At 38.7% G+C, this 17,650-nt stretch overlaps 6 protein-coding genes across 6 annotated transcripts; 2 read left to right on the top strand and 4 right to left on the bottom strand.

Annotated features, from left to right (window-relative positions):
• Nucleotides 1-310: 310 nt before the first annotated feature.
• ESP1 (separase) lies at nt 311-5,203 on the top strand (the record flags this gene model as incomplete). The annotated part of the gene is made up of 1 exon (XM_033910550.1): nt 311-5,203. One exon carries the CDS (start codon nt 311-313, stop codon nt 5,201-5,203), a length of 4,893 nt encoding a protein of 1,630 aa, XP_033766441.1.
• A 421-nt stretch (nt 5,204-5,624) lies between these two features.
• ASK10 (Ask10p) lies at nt 5,625-9,062 on the bottom strand (the record flags this gene model as incomplete). Its single annotated transcript, XM_033910549.1, has 1 exon — nt 5,625-9,062. The coding sequence occupies one exon, from the start codon at nt 9,060-9,062 to the stop codon at nt 5,625-5,627; it is 3,438 nt and encodes a 1,145-aa protein (XP_033766440.1).
• Nucleotides 9,063-10,189: 1,127 nt separating this feature from the next.
• TPC1 (thiamine transporter TPC1) lies at nt 10,190-11,134 on the bottom strand (the record flags this gene model as incomplete). Its single annotated transcript, XM_033910548.1, has 1 exon — nt 10,190-11,134. The coding sequence occupies one exon, from the start codon at nt 11,132-11,134 to the stop codon at nt 10,190-10,192; it is 945 nt and encodes a 314-aa protein (XP_033766439.1).
• Nucleotides 11,135-11,411: 277 nt separating this feature from the next.
• On the top strand, nt 11,412-12,083 carry RRP46 (exosome non-catalytic core subunit RRP46; the record flags this gene model as incomplete). Its single annotated transcript, XM_033910547.1, has 1 exon — nt 11,412-12,083. The coding sequence occupies one exon, from the start codon at nt 11,412-11,414 to the stop codon at nt 12,081-12,083; it is 672 nt and encodes a 223-aa protein (XP_033766438.1).
• A 172-nt stretch (nt 12,084-12,255) lies between these two features.
• VAS1 (valine--tRNA ligase) lies at nt 12,256-15,570 on the bottom strand (the record flags this gene model as incomplete). The annotated part of the gene is made up of 1 exon (XM_033910546.1): nt 12,256-15,570. The coding sequence occupies one exon, from the start codon at nt 15,568-15,570 to the stop codon at nt 12,256-12,258; it is 3,315 nt and encodes a 1,104-aa protein (XP_033766437.1).
• A 264-nt stretch (nt 15,571-15,834) lies between these two features.
• DRN1 (Drn1p) lies at nt 15,835-17,358 on the bottom strand (the record flags this gene model as incomplete). Its single annotated transcript, XM_033910545.1, has 1 exon — nt 15,835-17,358. The coding sequence occupies one exon, from the start codon at nt 17,356-17,358 to the stop codon at nt 15,835-15,837; it is 1,524 nt and encodes a 507-aa protein (XP_033766436.1).
• Between the last annotated feature and the right edge of the window lie 292 nt (nt 17,359-17,650).

Below are 17,650 nucleotides of genomic sequence, written 5' to 3'. Positions count from 1 at the left end.
CTTTCTTTTCAAACTTCACGGGTTCTTACTGAAAAGAGGTAAACAAACAAGAACAAGTAATGGATACAAAGCCCATCCACATAACATTGCGCATTTGAAGCAAAAAGCCCATCATAATTAGTTTATACCTTTTGGAGGAAATCATATACTCTATCATCAGCAACATCCGAATTACCTCACTTGCGACACGTTTTACTAGGGCACCTGGCTATAGCATTTTTTTTCTTTTCCTTCTAACTGCGACCATAGTAAAAAGTTGGCCTAACCTAGTATTATCAAATCTAGGCACGAAGTACTTATAAACTGAGGAATGATGGTAAAACAGGAGGAACCGCTGAATGAGATTAGCCCGAATACTCCGATGGCTAAGAAATCTTATTCATTAAACGAGACGCTTATGAAAGTACATCATGGTAACCAAGCAAGACCACTAACCTCAGTATCATCTGGGAGTAGTTCAACTAATTCTATTGGCATGCTCACAATGCATAATAATATAATTCGTGACTTCTTAAAAACTGCAAGCAGTAACATAGAGTTGGCCACCGAGGATATTACCACCGTTGATCATTCATTAAGTTCAATATATAGCCTATTAAAGAGTCGTCACATGTGGGGCCATATAAACTCCACTGTCAAACAACATTTGATGGTAATAGTCAAACTTATAAATAATAACGCATTGGGATTGGCCTCATCTGAAATTATTTTTCTTTTCAATGAAACAAATTTATTTCAAGCTCATAGTTTAAAGAATATTCTTCTTGCAGATTTTAGTACGTGGAATGATTACTATCTTTCAAATCTGAAAATATTGACGATGCAGCTTATACTGAAGAGAAAGCTCGTAGATGAATACTTACCACATATATTGGAGCTATTTTCCCATGATGAAAGGTACCTTCTGAAAGATCCCACCCTCAAAGCACATGCTCTCACGAAAATAGTGCTAAGCTTTTTTTCTGTCACGACAAGTTGCAAAATTTTATTTGGGCTGAAGTTTTTACAATATATCAAACAGTACAAATTACCTTTCAAAAATTTCATCAGCAACATTAGCATCGAGTGTTTTAGCAAAAACCTCCTGCATAAAAACTATTTGAACATGGGACCTAATAAAATATACTTAAATTCATTTTACTTATCCTATTCCAAGCTGTACGATGCACTGGATAAAATAATGCTTCTAGACGTTTTAAGTTACGAAGAAACTACCGGAGTGCAAAGCGCAATAAAAGCTAAAAAAGAATTTAGTGAGTTCTGTAACGCGAGTGGGAATCGTCTTCTTTGGTCCTGTATTTCTGTCGATGATTTGAAGGTAATACTCGAAAGCGCAACAAATTCTTTACAAAATAAAAAGAAACATATATCTGCCACCTTAAGATGTCTAGTATGTCTTTGGTCTACTATTCGTCTGGAAGGATTACTTAAAAATAAGGATATTTTAAGACAATTTGACTGTACTGTCATTTATATCAACTCAAATATAAAATCCATCAACGACGAACCGACGACTGGCTCATTATCAGAACTTCTGACAGTTTTATCTGAAGTCTGCATCGATTATAAAGAGCCTAAACGACTGTCAAACATTATCAGTGTCTTTTTTAATGCTTCTGTTTTATTTAAAAGCCATTCGTTCCTGCTGAAGACTGCCATTTTGGAAATTAAAAATGTTTTAATTTGTAATGATTCAAAAACAGCTCATAGAACTATACTGAAGTTTGAAAAATTCATATCTAGTGCCCAGAGCGCTCAGAAAAAACTTGAAATCTTTTCCTGTTTTTTTAATGTATATTGCATGCTACGAAATGAGACGTTATCATTTGTTTTTGATTTTTGTCAAACTGCATTCATTCATTGCTTCACACGCCTAAAAACCGCGAAATTCATCGAATTTTCAAACTGTTCTGAAATCATGCTTTCAATACTATATGGAAGTTCATCTATCGAATACATTCCTTCCGAAAATTGGTCACAATTAAGCAGAATGATATTTTGCTCATTAAAGGGTATTTTTGGCTTGGATCCTTCCGAGATGAATAACAAGTTTGATAAGTTACACTTACTAAATAAATACGAACTATTAATCAGAATAGTGTATTTATTAAACCTAGACATGAGTAAACACCTAACAACAAATCTATCAAAGATAACTAAGCTGTACATAAGCAAATGGCTACAAAAGTCGGATGAAAAAGCTGAGAGAATATCATCATTTGAAATAAACTTCGTTAAAATGTTACTGTGCTACTTGAACTTCAATAGTTTTGATAAATTATCCATTGAACTTTCACTTTGTATTAAATCAAAGGAAAAGTACTTCTCCAGTATCGTGCCCTATGCCGACAATTATTTGCTAGAAGCTTACCTGAGCCTGCATATGATTAATGATGCCCTTGTGATGAAGAATCAATTACAAAGGACGATGAACTTACCAACAGCGAGGATAGAGCAGGCGCTATTGTATGTAAGTTCTTTGATAAATGTCCACTTGTGGGAGGCTGACTTAACAGCGTTTCAAATATATTTTGGGGAAACACTGCCTGCTCTAAGGCCTGAATTATTTGATATCAATAATGACCATAATCTACCCATGTCGCTTTACATTAAAGTTATTCTTTTGAACATTAAAATTTTTAATGAAAGCGCGAAGCTAAATATCAAAGCTGGTGATGTTATATCTGCTGTAATTGACTGTAGAAAGGCACAGAATTTATCGTTATCGCTACTTAAAAAGAAGAACAAACTATCGCAAGGATCGAGACTGGCATTACTAAAGAGTTTATCATTTAGTTTTTTCCAACTCATTAAAATACATATACGTATTGGTTCCGCCAGAGACTGTGAATTCTACTGTAAAGAATTATCTAGGATTATCTCTGACTTAGAGGAACCGATTATCGTGTACAGATGTCTCCATTTTCTTCATAGATACTATATGATCACAGAGCAAAGCAGTCTTCAAAATATAACTTTGAAAAAAGCTAATAAGGCATTCGATTATCTTGATGCCGAGGCAGACATTACAAGTTTGACAATGTTTTTGGATGATAACAAGGAATTTGTGAAATTGGAGCAGTCATTGGTGCTATATTTCGGTGACCAGCTAGGAAAAACATTTTTGCCAGATTTGTGGAGGCTTAACATGGGTAAGGATATTGATGATAGTATTTGTCTACCCGAATATATGCACAAGAACGTCATCAATAGAGCGCACAATATGTGGCGGAAAGTTATGAGCCAATTGGAGGAAGACCCTTTTTTTAAAGGTATGTTTGAATCTACCCTTGGGATTCCCTCTTCTTTGCCTGTTATTCCTAACGTGATGCCCAACAATATTCTGAAAACTCCTTCGAAGCATAGTACAGGTTTGAAGCTTTGCGATTCCCCGAGATCATCGAGCATGACGCCTAGAGGTAAGAACATGAGACAGAAGTTTGATAGAATGGCTGCTATTGATAAATTAAAAAAGATGAAGAAGCTTTTGGAGAGTTTAAAACTAGACACATTAGATAACCACGAACTGTCAAAAATTGCCTCTCTGTCTTCACTAACTCTAACCATTCTTTCAAACATCACTAGTGTCAATAATGCTGAGCGTAGTTTGATAACTAATTTTTCTTTAAGCGACTTGCCAAGACATATGCCTTTGTTATTCGATAAGAAATTGAACAGTATTGATAACGAAGATTACAGAAAATTTCGCGTTTCATCACTAATCACCTCGAATAATATATCCACCACTACAGAGAATGATAAGGTATCTGCCGCTCAACAGGACCTAATGGAAAGTAATCTAGATATTAACGTCATCACTATTGACTTCTGTTCCGTAACTGGAAATTTACTTCTATCTAAATTAGAACCGCGACGTAAGAGAAGGACACATTTGAGATTACCGTTAATACGATCTAATTCAAGAGACCTCGACGAAGTTCATCTTTCATTTCCGGAGGCTACAAAGGAGCTGCTTTCCATCATAAAAGAAAGTAATGAAACAACGTCAGTGGAAGTTACCAGCAAGATTAAAACAAGGGAAGAAAGAAAGTCTTGGTGGACCACAAGGTATGATCTGGATAAACGAATGCAAACATTGTTGAATAGCATTGAGAATAGTTGGTTTAATGGTGTCCAAGGGTTTTTCAGCCCTGAAGTCGTTGACAGCTCGTTATTTGAAAAATTCAAAGACAAATTTTACGAAATCCTACATCAAAACCTTCCTTCTAGAAAACTGTATGGAAATCCAACAATGTTTATAAAAGTTCAAGATTGGGTAATAGAGTTGTTTTTGAAACTTAATCCACAAGAAATCGATTTTCTTTCGAAGATGGAAGACCTGATATACTTTGTTCTTGATATTCTTCTCTTCCATGGAGAAGAGAATGCTTACGATGAAATTGATTTCAGCATGCTTCACGTGCAGTTAGAAGAGCAAATAAAGAAATTTAGGGCAACTATGAAAACTAATAGTATATTTCATACATTTTTGGTCGTTAGCAGTTCATGCCATCTGTTCCCTTGGGAGTGTCTTTCATTTTTGAAAGATTTGTCAATCACTCGTGTTCCTTCCTATGTTTGTCTGAATAAACTTTTATCGCGTTTCCATTACGAACTACCCCTTCACGTAACTATCAAGGACAACATTAGTATGATATTAAATCCTAATGGTGATTTGTCCAGGACTGAGTCTAAATTCAAGGGTATGTTCCAGAAAATAATTGATTCAAAACCTTCCTCCCAGTTGGTGATGAATGAGAAGCCGGAAGAGGAAACTCTTTTGAAAATGCTGCAAAATTCTAATCTGTTCGTTTATATAGGGCATGGCGGAGGTGAACAATATGTGAGAGGTAAGGAGATAAAGAAATGCGCCACAATTGCCCCCAGCTTTTTACTGGGTTGTTCTTCAGCGGCAATGAAGTATTACGGCAAGTTAGAACCTACCGGAACAATCTATACTTATTTGCTAGGAGGGTGTCCTATGGTATTAGGTAATTTATGGGATGTGACTGACAAAGATATTGATAAATTTAGTGAGGAACTATTTGAAAAGATGGGATTCTGTTGTAACGCCGACGATTCGAATGATAGTGGATTATCCGTCTCACATGCCGTCTCTAAATCTAGGGGTGTATGCCATCTACGTTACCTGAACGGCGCAGCTCCTGTTATTTATGGATTACCGATCCAGTTTTTGTCATAATTTCTACTTGTTCTGGCAGTTTCAAAAGATTTTATACAGACATTGAGAAAACCAATGAGAAAACCAATATTATTTCAATATCGAAAAAAGGGTAAGTAAAAAAATCTAGGATTTATAGGAAAAGTTTATCTTTTTAGTGTAGTTATAACGGTAATTTTCATTTCTAGGCTCCTCATGCTGCAATACACATAATTTGCAGTTGCTCGTATAGTACCAAACATCTCTTATATACCAGGACAATTTGCCGCACAGTTGTTACTTCACAGGTCTTGGACGGAAAGTCATAGTTGGAATTATAAAAACATGAAAAATCTATATTCTATAGGAGCTGCATTATGAAAATAAAATAAAGCGATGATTAGAGAATAAAAGGTGTACTATGCAGGCTGCTTCCTGGGAGAGAAGAAAAGCAGGGCGTGAATTAAGAATAGATCGACTGGTTTAGTTTTATGGTATCATTATTAGCTGAATCATCATCATCTTCCTGAATTCCACCACTCATAAATTGATTGGTCATTAAATTACCACCATGATTTGCACCTTTTTTTGAAAACATCAGGCTATTCAAAGAACTGAATGATACGTTTTTTTTGTGCTTTCGAATAGGATGCACTCTAGAAGCTGTTGGACTGGAGGTGGTCAAATTCTGAGCACTATTATTGCCTCGTTTATAGAAAGCAGGGTGCGCATGTGTTTTTTCCGTAGTCAAACAAGGAACATTGCCTGTGCTGTTCGTTTTCTTCAAAGTTTGATATGGTGATTCGCGGTTGTTCGTTGTGACGGGGGAGTTCATTGTAGGTGAAGAAGATGCTGTAACAGACTGATCAGCAGCGACAGTTTTAACATTTTGGTTATTAACCATCACCTTAGGCACAACGGGAGCGTTCGCAGTAACTGGATTGCCTGCAGATGTACTTCTCATCCCTGTGACATTAATACTTGAACTTGAAGTTCTTGATAAAGATTGCATTTGCTGAGGTTGCTGCTGTTGTCGTATTTGGTCATCGTTGTAACATGGGCTAGAGCCTTCAGAGTTCCTTTGCGTGTAATTATTGTTGCTGCTATTCCCATGAAGCGGAATGGCAAAATAACCGCCTGAGCTGGATTCTGAATTAGAACTACCCGGGGAATTCACCGGCAATGATGGTGATGTGTATGAAAATCCAGGTAGAGAGCTTGTTTGCGAAATATTCCTTTGGTGGCGCAGATTAGTTATCGGATTATTGTTACTGTTTACTGTCGACTGTTGGAGCATCATTCCATTGCTCGTTATTGATACTGCTGGGTTATACCCATTATACATGCTCTGGGGTCTTGAGCCTGATGAATAGGAGGGAGTTGTATTACCTGAAGTGACTATATAGTCAGAATATTGGTGCGGAGATTGCGCAGGTCTTCTTTCCACCGTAATCAAATTGCCATAATCGTCAATGGCAGGTGTATTAACCTTGGATCTAAAACCATTTCCATCAAAATCTGCCAGTGAATTGTTCTGAATATGAATATACTGGGGTTTGTCTGCCCTGCCCTTTAAATTGAGGGATGTCGTAGTACCATCTTGCAACGTGAATGTGCTATCCGTTAAACAAGGTGTATGAGAGCCTATATTCATGCTGTTCCTTGAGATATGTCCTGCCTTGAATCGGTGTGATTTCACCACACGGTCTTCAATAAATTTGATTCTGTCTTTAGTATCATTGAAGCTAGTTAAATTTTTCAAATCTTGGACCCAACGCTTGAAATGTTTCAATTCCTCTTCAGAAGGCTCTGGGGATACTATTTTGAAGGTCCAAGTCACGTAATTGTTCGATTCCTTTTGAGCTGCGGCGTAGAATTGGTCCAATTCACTTGGCTTAGCATTCTTGTTTTTTGGCTTACTTCCCTTCAAAAACTTGTGGAACGGGGCTTTTGAAAATATCTTTGCAGTCTCGTGGCCATACTTTGGTAGAGACGTTTGTGAAGAACCAGACAGATAAGTGCTAGAGCTGGATTTCCTGACATCAGCATTTTCATTGAGAGTGGGTTTCCCTACAAGCACGAATTTGGTAGAAGATGCATCCTTCAGCGTACAATCATTTAGCGGAATACTCATAATTGGTGCCAAATAACTCTTTTTACGAATACCACGCATCCCATTTACACCAGCTGTACCACCAGTTGTAGCATTGTTGTTGTGTGCATCGCTAGCCTGGCGATGGTGATTGTTAGCTTTGCCGTTATTAACGCTGGCATAAGTGTCCGCAATTGAAGCGGAAGAAGAATAAGCTGAGGATTTAGTGGAATTTGGAGTAGAAGATGATAGGTTATAAAAATCGCTACTCTGAAATTCATGGATATAGTTTGAAGTTAGAACAAAATACCCTTGGTGGTAAGTGGGCAGCAATTCCGACTTCTTCAAGAAATAACCTGCCTTAATACATTTGGCCAGCGGGGATTTCATGTGGGGATAAACAACGTCGGAAACTTTTCTTGGAGGAGGTATAGGGTCATTAGATTTCCAATTGAGTAGACACAAAGGGTGCTGGCTGACAAAATTATCCCATTCAAATGCAGGGGGCTTTGATATTATACCATGTTGTAATTCTTGGCACATATTTTTGATCATTAGACGAGCTTCGGAATCAATCAAAGCAGAATAACGTAATAAAGCATGTTGGATCTTGGTGTATATAATTTTTTCTAATTGTAAACCTGAAGTCTGTAAATTGATGAACGCTTCCTGCAAATAAGTTTCTTCTGCGACTTGACGCTTAAGTTGCAAGTCTAGTTGCAGTTTCAAAAGATATGGGTCATGTTTAGGATCCAATTTATGCGGCTTCTTATTTGTTGGAGAGGGTTTATCATTCCCAATACCATGCGCGTTCATAAACTTTACAGCCGCGATGTATTTTTTTAATAGTTGACTTGTTAGCTGGATATGTGCTCCGATGTTTGTTTTAAAATCACCGTGAAGGTCCTTGATCTCTGTAATCTTATATCTTAAATCCTTCCTTAGTTCCTCTAATTTAGGGATAACAGTGGACGTAATCTCTTTGGAAATTTTAAACTGTTGATTGGCCAGCGAAAGATGGTATTTCTTTAAAATAACCTGGATGTCTTGAATAGAGCCTGAACCAAATTTAACAAAACCAGAGGCGGCAGACGTATTGTCCGACTCTGCGGTCTGGACGGGCTTGTATTCGTGAGGCGCCAAGCTCATCTTACTTTCATCTGTGGGGGCATGCATTGCGTTGTCCTGCTGTTCCTGTTGCATTTGCATTTGGAATTGTTCACTATCAGTTAGGCCCACTTTCTTCTGCGTTGGCTGTGGTTTCTTAGGCCCTCTAGGAGCCGTTGTGAATGGATCTGTGATGGTATTTGTGGTTTCATCAATATCAGTTAAAAAAGGAAATTTTACAGACCCTTTCAATTGATAATTGATCCGTGCAAACTGTTCTTGAGCATATGCGACTTCCCTTAAGTAAATTACCAAACCTTTCAGAATTTTTTTCCATTTATAAAACCTGTCTACAAGGACATCAGTGGGATACTCCTTAACAAACTGCCCATCGATAGCTTCGTCGCCTGAAAGGGGCTTCTTCGTTTCCGAATTAGAAGTTGGTTGGGCCTTGGGTACGGGGACATTGATGAAGTAGGGAGATCTCTCATCTGTTTCAGGCAAAATAAACTCCTTTGCCTGATTATTGGCCACTGTCGAGGAAACACTTTCGTTTAAGGTCATCGAATCAGGTAAGATATCCATCAAGTACTGTGAGCTCTTTGAATGGATGGAGGAGGCATCATCGCCACCACCGCCAGAGGGCTTATTGGCCATCGGCGTGAGCGTTTGCAAAGGTCTGGAACTAAAGTAATCAGACATTTGTTCGAGCCCGATTTTGTCCTGTTTCTATTGCACTCTAGTTATGTTTAGTAGAAGAAGTGTAAAAAACAGAAATTTTCGGAGGCAATAGTATAGATAGTTTAGTTTGTAACTACGCTGTCCTTCCTTATTCTTGTACGCTTTCGCCCTAGTTCCTGTAAAAAAAGCTTTCTGTAATGGCGTTATTTTTAGATTTCAAGATAGGAGAAGAATGGTTATTTTGGATAATGAAGGGGAAGAAGGGCAGCGCTGCTGGAAGAGAAGGAAATGCAAGACCAGGAAATTTGGATTCACCTAGCACCTTTATTAGTAAGGGGAGATGTTATTCTCTGCAAAAACTAATGAAAAAAAAAATAACGAAAAAGATAAAGAAATGACAGAAAGCTAAACGTTTGCAAGAAAATGATGGATCGTAAACACGCAATCCAACAAATCGGCGGTGATGGTGATGGTGAATCATCTCCGGAGGTTTGAAACTTAGAATCTGACGTTTTTTCCCGCTTATTTTTTGCGATTTTTTTTTTTTTGGTAGGTCAGGCGAGGTTGAGCATCTCCCACGTTTCTCATTTTCTTGGCTCCTTAACAGCCAAGAAAAAAGGAAAGGCGAAAAAAAAAAATTCAAGAAAAAAAGTGTGAGTATGCGAAGTCTATGGCGGGTGGCTACCACAAGGGTGCAGAGATGGCAGCGGTCTTTGCTTTCTTTATTTCTTTATTTCTACTACCTTTTACTTCTTCTTGTCCGTGTGCTGTGCGCACCATGTAAGCTGTGTTGAAACAGCAAGCAGATGTAATGGTCCCTGACGCTGGTCCCATCGGAAGATCTCATTCATTGTTCCCCTTCTCTCCCTTCCCCGCTGACTGGGCGGGAAAAATGATAAAAAGAAAGAAAAAAAACCGGTGCGGGGCAACAGGCACTAAGAAAAACCGGAAAAAGGGTTGGCGACAGATCGCTAACAACGAGATTCCTCTTTTTTTTCAAGTCCTAGTTATTAGAGGAAGACGGCGCGCGGTGAGTCAGGCCGTAATCGGAATGGGAATCGGGCGGCTACCGATCTTTGTCAATGAAGAATATATGATTTCGTATATGTATATTGAGTGTGTACATGTGGCAAAAAACATTGCAAATTTTAGCATAGCCGCAAATAATGAATGGCCGTTTCATACCCCCAAAAACTCACAAAGGTGGTAGGTATCGTCTTGGATAGGGCCACCAGGATGCCTCTGTAAAGCGAGCTCACACCTTCTTGCTTTAAAATCTGTAAACCGATTCTTGCGAATCCGTACCCCTTATAAGAGCCGTATACAGATGAATGACTCGAGAACTTTTCCAGATGGTTTGAGTTCATGAACTGCATTCGCCTACGGATCGTTTCGAGGGGGAAAGTAGTGATCTTGGCAATGACTCCCCCAATGGTTCCGGCGCAGTGGTTTAAAGTAGCCAGTTCCCATTTTTTATGCGCCGCGGTCGTTTTTTCGTTTTCGTCGCAGTATATCCTGATTGTTTCGTATGTTCCGAACATTATTGATGCGGTTAGAGTTATGGTTGCCATTGACGCGATGGAGCCCTTGAAAAATCCGGGGAGACCTTCTAGCCTCCAGATATCATGCACTTCTCTCGTGATGGTCATTGATTGCATCTGGTTGTTAGCAACTAGTCGGGTGCGTAAAACATCGAACGGGTAGGAGAGAATGGAACTAGCCATTCCGGCAAGGGCTCCCACAACAAGACTATGTAACCGCGCCTCTAATCCGAATGGACCTAAATATCTATTGAAAAGCGAGTATGAACTAAACTGTGCTGATCCATACGTAACGTACAGCAAAGAACCGGGTATATTCCCCTTCCAAAAGGCTCGAATACCTTCGTTCTTTATCATGCCCCTGGCCACCTCCATGACCTGACTTCCGAAGGGTTTCAGCCCGTTTGCCGGGGTCAATTGCAATCTGATCTTAATGGTATCCATGGGGGCTGTTACGCTTCGGGCTAGCAGCCCAGACACGGCACCAGCCAACAAAGTTTTCCACGCGGTCACATTTTGCCCCTTTCTTAAAGAGTCCTCCTCTTTGAACATATCAGCATCTATATACTTCGAATGGTTTATATAAAGTTTGTGAGTATGCTAAGTTAAAGGTGAATAAATAGCGCCTCTCTTCAAAAAGGTTGGTTGGTATGTTCCTTGCCTTTCTTTTTTCTTTTTATTACTTTTTTTTTCTTAAGCGCATCGGGTTGTGGAAAAAAGAGTGGAAAATTTATTAGATGAACCAGTAAAGATGCATAAAATATCTCTGCATATATGGTAATAGTAGGTAACTCGGTATAAGGAGTAGATTAAGTTCGGTTGGAAAAAAATGAGCATTCAAGCAGAAATAGGCATATTGGATCATGTAGATGGTTCATCTAAATTCGTATCACAAGACACCAAGATTATATGTTCCGTAACAGGCCCTATTGAACCAAAGGCAAGACAAGAACTGCCTACACAATTAGCATTAGAAATTATTGTACGTCCAGCGAAAGGAGTGGCCACCACCAGGGAGAAGGTACTCGAAGACAAATTACGTGCGGTACTGACTCCACTCATCACTCGTCATTGTTACCCAAGACAACTTTGTCAAATAACTTGTCAAGTCCTGGAATCGGGAGAAGATGAATCTGAATTCTCCCTGAGAGAGCTAAGTTGTTGTATTAATGCGGCATTTTTGGGTTTAGTTGATGCAGGAATTGCCTTGAATAGTATGTGCTCAAGCATCCCTATTGCAATAATGAAAGATACTAATGATATCATTGTCAATCCCACAGCTGAGCAATTGAAGGTTTCGCTATCGGTTCATACTCTAGCGCTGGAGTTCGTCGATGGCGGCAAAGTCGTGAAAAACGTTCTATTGTTAGACAGCAATGGTGATTTTAATGAAGACCAATTGTTCAATTTACTGGAAGTGGGCGAACAAAAGTGTCAAGAACTTGTCATAAGTATAAGAAAAATAATACAGGACAATATATCGCCCTCTCTAGTCGTATAGTATTATAGATTATGGTATACTATAACATAGCTATGTCATATGCACATGATTACCTCGCATAACTGGAAAACGGTTAACATCCAATGTTTTAAAATTCTTAACATTTTCGTTGTTACATATACATAGCATATATATATATATATTATTACATTAATTTTTATTTACCTTCAATCTACAATTTTAAACGTTTCAAGTTTTCAATAGTAGCTTCCAAACCTTCGATTTCGGCCACGGTGTTATCCAACTTGGTTTTGTTGGCTTCCTTGGCTTGTTCATTAGCCTTGGTTTCGTAATCTTTACTGTTAATGGTTTGTTCAATACCGTTCTTGGATTTGTTAGCCTTTTCAAGTTTCTTCTGAACCTTCGCAATTTCAGCATCAATGTCAACGTGACCCTTGACCAGAAGGTGTACATTAACTTCTGGGTTAACAGATTGCAATACACAACCTTCTGGAATTTCGGAAGCATCACGAACAACAGTGACTTCATCGATAGCCTTGATCAAAGAGACAATAGAATCTTTCTGATCCTTAGCAGTCTTGAAGTATTCCTCGTGGTTAGATTCGACGAAAACTTTACCGTTCTTCAGGATATTGTATTCAGATAACAGCGAACGAGCTTCTTTGGTAATGTTCAAGACCAAGTCGTAAGCATTGGCCGATTTAACGTCATCATACTGAGATATATAAACTGGATAAGAGGCTTTTACAATCGAGGCAGCTTTCTCAGTGGAACGCTTTGGAAGTCTTTGCCACATTTCCTCAGAAATAAACGGCATGAATGGATGAATCAATTTCAGGGCGTTGTCCAACAGAATATACAAAGTATCCTTTGCCGATTTCTTTTCAACCACCGAGCCTTCTTGAATCAAGTATTTGGAATTCTCGATATAGACATCACAAATCAAATACCAGAATTCATAAATACTGCTAGTAGACGTCAAGAAGTCACGTTTATCTAAGGCTTCATTCACAATTTTGGAGGTTTCGGTCAGTTTGTGCAAGATCCATTTTTCAACCAAGGATTCGTTACCTGATAAACCTTCAGTAGCAGGTGGTTCATAATCGTCACCTAATCTCATCAATGCAAACTTGGTAGCTTGGTAAATTTTGTTACAGAACTTTCTGTAACCTTCCACACGTAAGATGTCTAAATTAATATCACGGCCACCAGTGGTATAAGCACATAATGCAAACCTCATAGCATCGGTACCACATTGAGGAATACCGTTAGGGTAGGATTCCTTTTGACCAATCTTAGCTTTTTCGACTTCTCTTGGATCTAAGTTACCTTGCAATAATTTGGCATACAGATCATCCAACTTAATACCAGAAATAACGTCTAATGGGTCAATAACATTACCTAAAGATTTGGACATCTTACGACCTTGGGCGTCACGGACTAAAGAGTGACAGAAAACTTCCTTGAATGGAACTGAACCGGTCAATTTTAAGCCCAATAAGATCATTCTAGTAACCCAGAAGAAAAGGATATCCCAACCGGTTTCCAACATGGAGAAGGGGTAGAAAGTTTCCATGTCTTTGGTCTTTTCTGGCCAACCCAAAGTGGAGAATGGCCATAAACCGGACGAGAACCAGGTGTCTAAAACATCTTCATCTTGTTCCAGAGTAAATTTGGCATTTGGGAATTTGGCGGCAGCCTTCTTTTCGGCCTCCTCCAAATTCCTACCGGCAACCCAATAATCACCATCGATCCTATCGTGTTCTTCGCCTTCAATATCAATAAAGTAAACTGGACAACGATGACCCCACCATAATTGTCTGGAAATACACCAATCTTGGATATTACCCAACCAATGGAAATATTCAGCCTCAGAAGATTTAGGAGTGATGGTGATTTGACCATCCTTGACAACCTTGATAGCTTCTTCGGCCATTTCACTTTGAGAAACCCACCATTGAGGTTTCAACAGAGGTTCAATGATATCACCTGATCTAGAACAAGTTGGGATAGTCATTTCGTTATCCTCTTGACCAACGTATAAGTTTTTTTCCTTCAGTTGTTCAATAACCTTCTTTCTGGCATCGAATCTCTTCATTCCTTGCCATTCCGGACCACACTCTTCGTTCAATAAGCCATCGTCAGTCAAAATATTAATGAATTCCAAATTGTGACGCTTACCGGTATTGTAATCGTTTTGGTCATGAGCAGGAGTGATCTTAACGGCACCAGTACCGAATTCCATGTCAACAGCTTCTTTGTCGGTGATAATTGGAATTTTTCTTGGCAAGAAGGGATGTTGAATAAACTTACCATGCAGATGTTTGTAACGGTCATCATCAGGATGAACTGCAACAGCCGTATCACCGAATATAGTTTCAGGTCTAGTTGTAGCAATGATCAGTTTTTCATCACTTCCGATAACCGGATAAGCAAATGATGTTAAGACACCAAATTCAACCTTTTCATCATAGCCTGGGACAGATAAAAGTGTTCTATTTTTAACATCCTTATTTTCGACTTCCAAATTAGAGATAGCAGTATTTAATTTAACAGACCAGTTCACTAATCTGGAGGCACGATAAATAACACCTTCATCATGTAATCTAACAAAAGCTTCTTCAACAGACTTGGTCAATTCTGGACTCAAAGTGAAAGCTTCGCGGCTCCAATCATAAGAAGCCCCCAATTTCTGAATTTGGTTTTTAATTCTGTTATGATATTCCTCTTTCCATTCCCAGACCTTACCGACAAAAGCTTCTCTGCCGTAGTCATGTCTAGTCTTTTTGTTCTTAGCCCAAATTTGCTTTTCCACAACGGACTGAGTAGCAATACCAGCATGGTCAAAACCTGGCAAGAATAAAACAGTTTTACCTTTCATTCTATTGTACCTGATCAAAGAATCTTGGATGGCAATAGTCAAAGCATGACCAATATGCAATGCACCGGTGACGTTTGGTGGAGGTGCTGGAATACAAAATACGCCTTCTGGTTTAACCTCACCATCAGCGGTAAATTCAGGTTCGAAAACACCAGTTTTGATCCACCAGTCATACCAGGAACTTTCAACGTTAGCAGGGTTGTAAGCTTTTAAAGCTGGATCATCCAGTGATACTAAGATTTTTTTCTCACCTGGAACAGTCTTGTCAACAAATTCAGGGATTGGTTCAACTTCCTTCTTCTTCTTAGGCTTCTTTTGAGAGGCACCTGTGGTAGCAGCAGCATTTTTTTTAGCTTGTTTGGCAGCGAACTTTAACAGTTTTTCAGCCTTTTTCTTCTCTTTTTCGATTTCCTTAGGAGTCTTTGGAGAACCATCTTCCTTTAACGGATTAATGATGACCTCACCAGTCTTTGGGTCAACTGGAGGCAAATTATCAAGATCACTCATTTTAAAGAACCTGACTTGATTTTGAGTTAACGACTTCTTCAAAAGAAAGTTTTGACAATATGGTAATGATCGCCTATGATGACAGTTCAAAAGCCGAAAAGCGAATGGTTTAGATAATACGTTTAACCACTTATTCATACCATCTAAGTAATTTCATAAATCTGAAGGACATACAGCAATGATGGCAGTCAGTGGTGGCACACACAGAGAACAGCAGTAGGCTGTATGGGTGACTCTTCTAAAAAAAATTTTTTTTCAGCGCGGTTTCTCGAAGGTCTTTACCCGGTCTCTCTTTCAATCTTCATTTTGGAGCTGCTAGGTTTGTTAAGAGCTCCTAGATAGTATGACTGTGTAATTTACATATATACATATATTTAAATTCGTAAAACATATCTTTTTGGTTTAGTTTTCTGTGAGAGAAATATCATAGGCCTTGTATGCTTTCTGAAACTTTTCTGCTTCTACAGTCTCTTGTTGCTTGGTTTGTAAACAAGTTGAAGAATTCCATTTCACTCTGCGAGGCAAGTTGAGTAAAAAAGCTAGAACGCGTCGTCCAAATTGCAAGTCTATTGTCTCACTGGCATTGAATGTGGCCAAATATATTTTTGGATTTGCCTCAGAAGTCTCATAGACGGTGAACTGTAAATAATTATTGGATTGGTTGTTAATTACATCCGAATATTCTTTGGAAGAATGAGAATCGTAGAGTTGGAAACCTAGCTTGGCATTTCTTGTGAATTTTTCGTTATTGAAATGAACTTGTCTATCTAAGGCACTGCAAAATTTCAAAACGAGGTATTTCGGGATGGGAATAACTTGTTTGTGGAAATGAATGGAACGTTCAGACTGTATTTCGAAAACAATCGTGGACATATCAAATTTTACGTAGTTCATTTTCACAAGGCTGGATTCATAAGCCAAAATACTTTGCGCCAGCTCTGCGTTCTTGCTTGAGTCCAATTTTGGAATGTGTTCAATGGGAATGATAAGACAATGTCCTGAGATATCCATATCACCCTTGGGTACGCTTAAAGGCCCCTTGGCTGTGGTTAAATACACTAGCTTACCGATTGAAATTATCATATGGTCCTCGAGGTTTGGGTTTGAAAAGCAGAAATGACAATTTGAGGGTAGAATCGTTCGGATTTTCTTGTTTTCATTCTTTGCTCTATTAGCAGGTAATCGTTGATCTCCATCGATCAAAGCTTCTGTTCCTGTTTCCAATGGTCTTTTGTTGCTGTCCGTAATCACATTTTTATACGGGTTAGCTATCACATTGGGTGGCTCAGGTTCGTCTTTGAGTTCTTTGTCTCCTACTGACATGTTGAATGCATAGGCCCATTTCTTCCCGGATCCATATTTCGGAATGTTGAGAAATCTTGACAAACGTTCGCTTTCCCACTTGAAAGGCTCTAGTTCGTAAAAGTTCTTTTCATCAGAAAAGGCAAAATGGTACCTAGCTTGCAATTTTTTCGCTAACTCATCGATAATCTCACTCCCAGACAACCTCCCACATCTCTCGGAGATCGGAAGGCCCCATTCTTTTGTAACGAGAATGTCTATTTGACTATCACTTTTACTAAATTCGTCGAGTATGTTTTTTTTTTGCTCTTGGAGAGCATCGCTTGGATAAGTGAGATAGGAAAGAGTGATACCATTTGCTAATTTATAAATACCCAAACTATGCAGTAATGTTACATTTTCATTTATTTTTTTGGATTTTGAATTATTATCCTTGTCTGACGATATTAATAGTAATTGGGGTAAACCATCAGTATTCGGCTCAAAAGTTTCATCACAGGACTTACTGAATACAACTATTAGGTCAAAGGGGCCCGATTTTTCATTCACTTTCCTGACTTTTCTGATGGCCTCATCGGCATCGCCTTCACTTATATGAGCTACTAAAATCTTTGCATTAGTCATCCTATTTTTATATTCGAATTTTTTGGAGGTAAAAGAATATCAGTAGGTCATGAGTCCTTGAATATAAGTTATGGAGACTTCTAGGAAGGCTGGCTATATTGATTCTCTTGTATGTTTCGCAACGTTCAACCGGTCTAAATTGTGATTATCAATTAAAAAACTATTGACGTAACACCCATTCCTTTCTATTTTCCGATTTTCGATGAATAGTGTCCATCGCTAATTTAAGAGAGAACAATGGCATTCTTCCTGTACAGTATCATTGTAGGGTTTCGTCTTTCCTAACATGCAT

The sequence above is a fragment of the Saccharomyces paradoxus genome, chromosome VII (genome assembly GCF_002079055.1).
Source record: "Saccharomyces paradoxus chromosome VII, complete sequence".
Classification (NCBI taxonomy): domain Eukaryota; kingdom Fungi; phylum Ascomycota; class Saccharomycetes; order Saccharomycetales; family Saccharomycetaceae; genus Saccharomyces; species Saccharomyces paradoxus.
The sequence above is the reverse complement of the archived record's forward strand: the minus strand, read 5'-3'. Positions and strand labels throughout refer to the sequence as shown.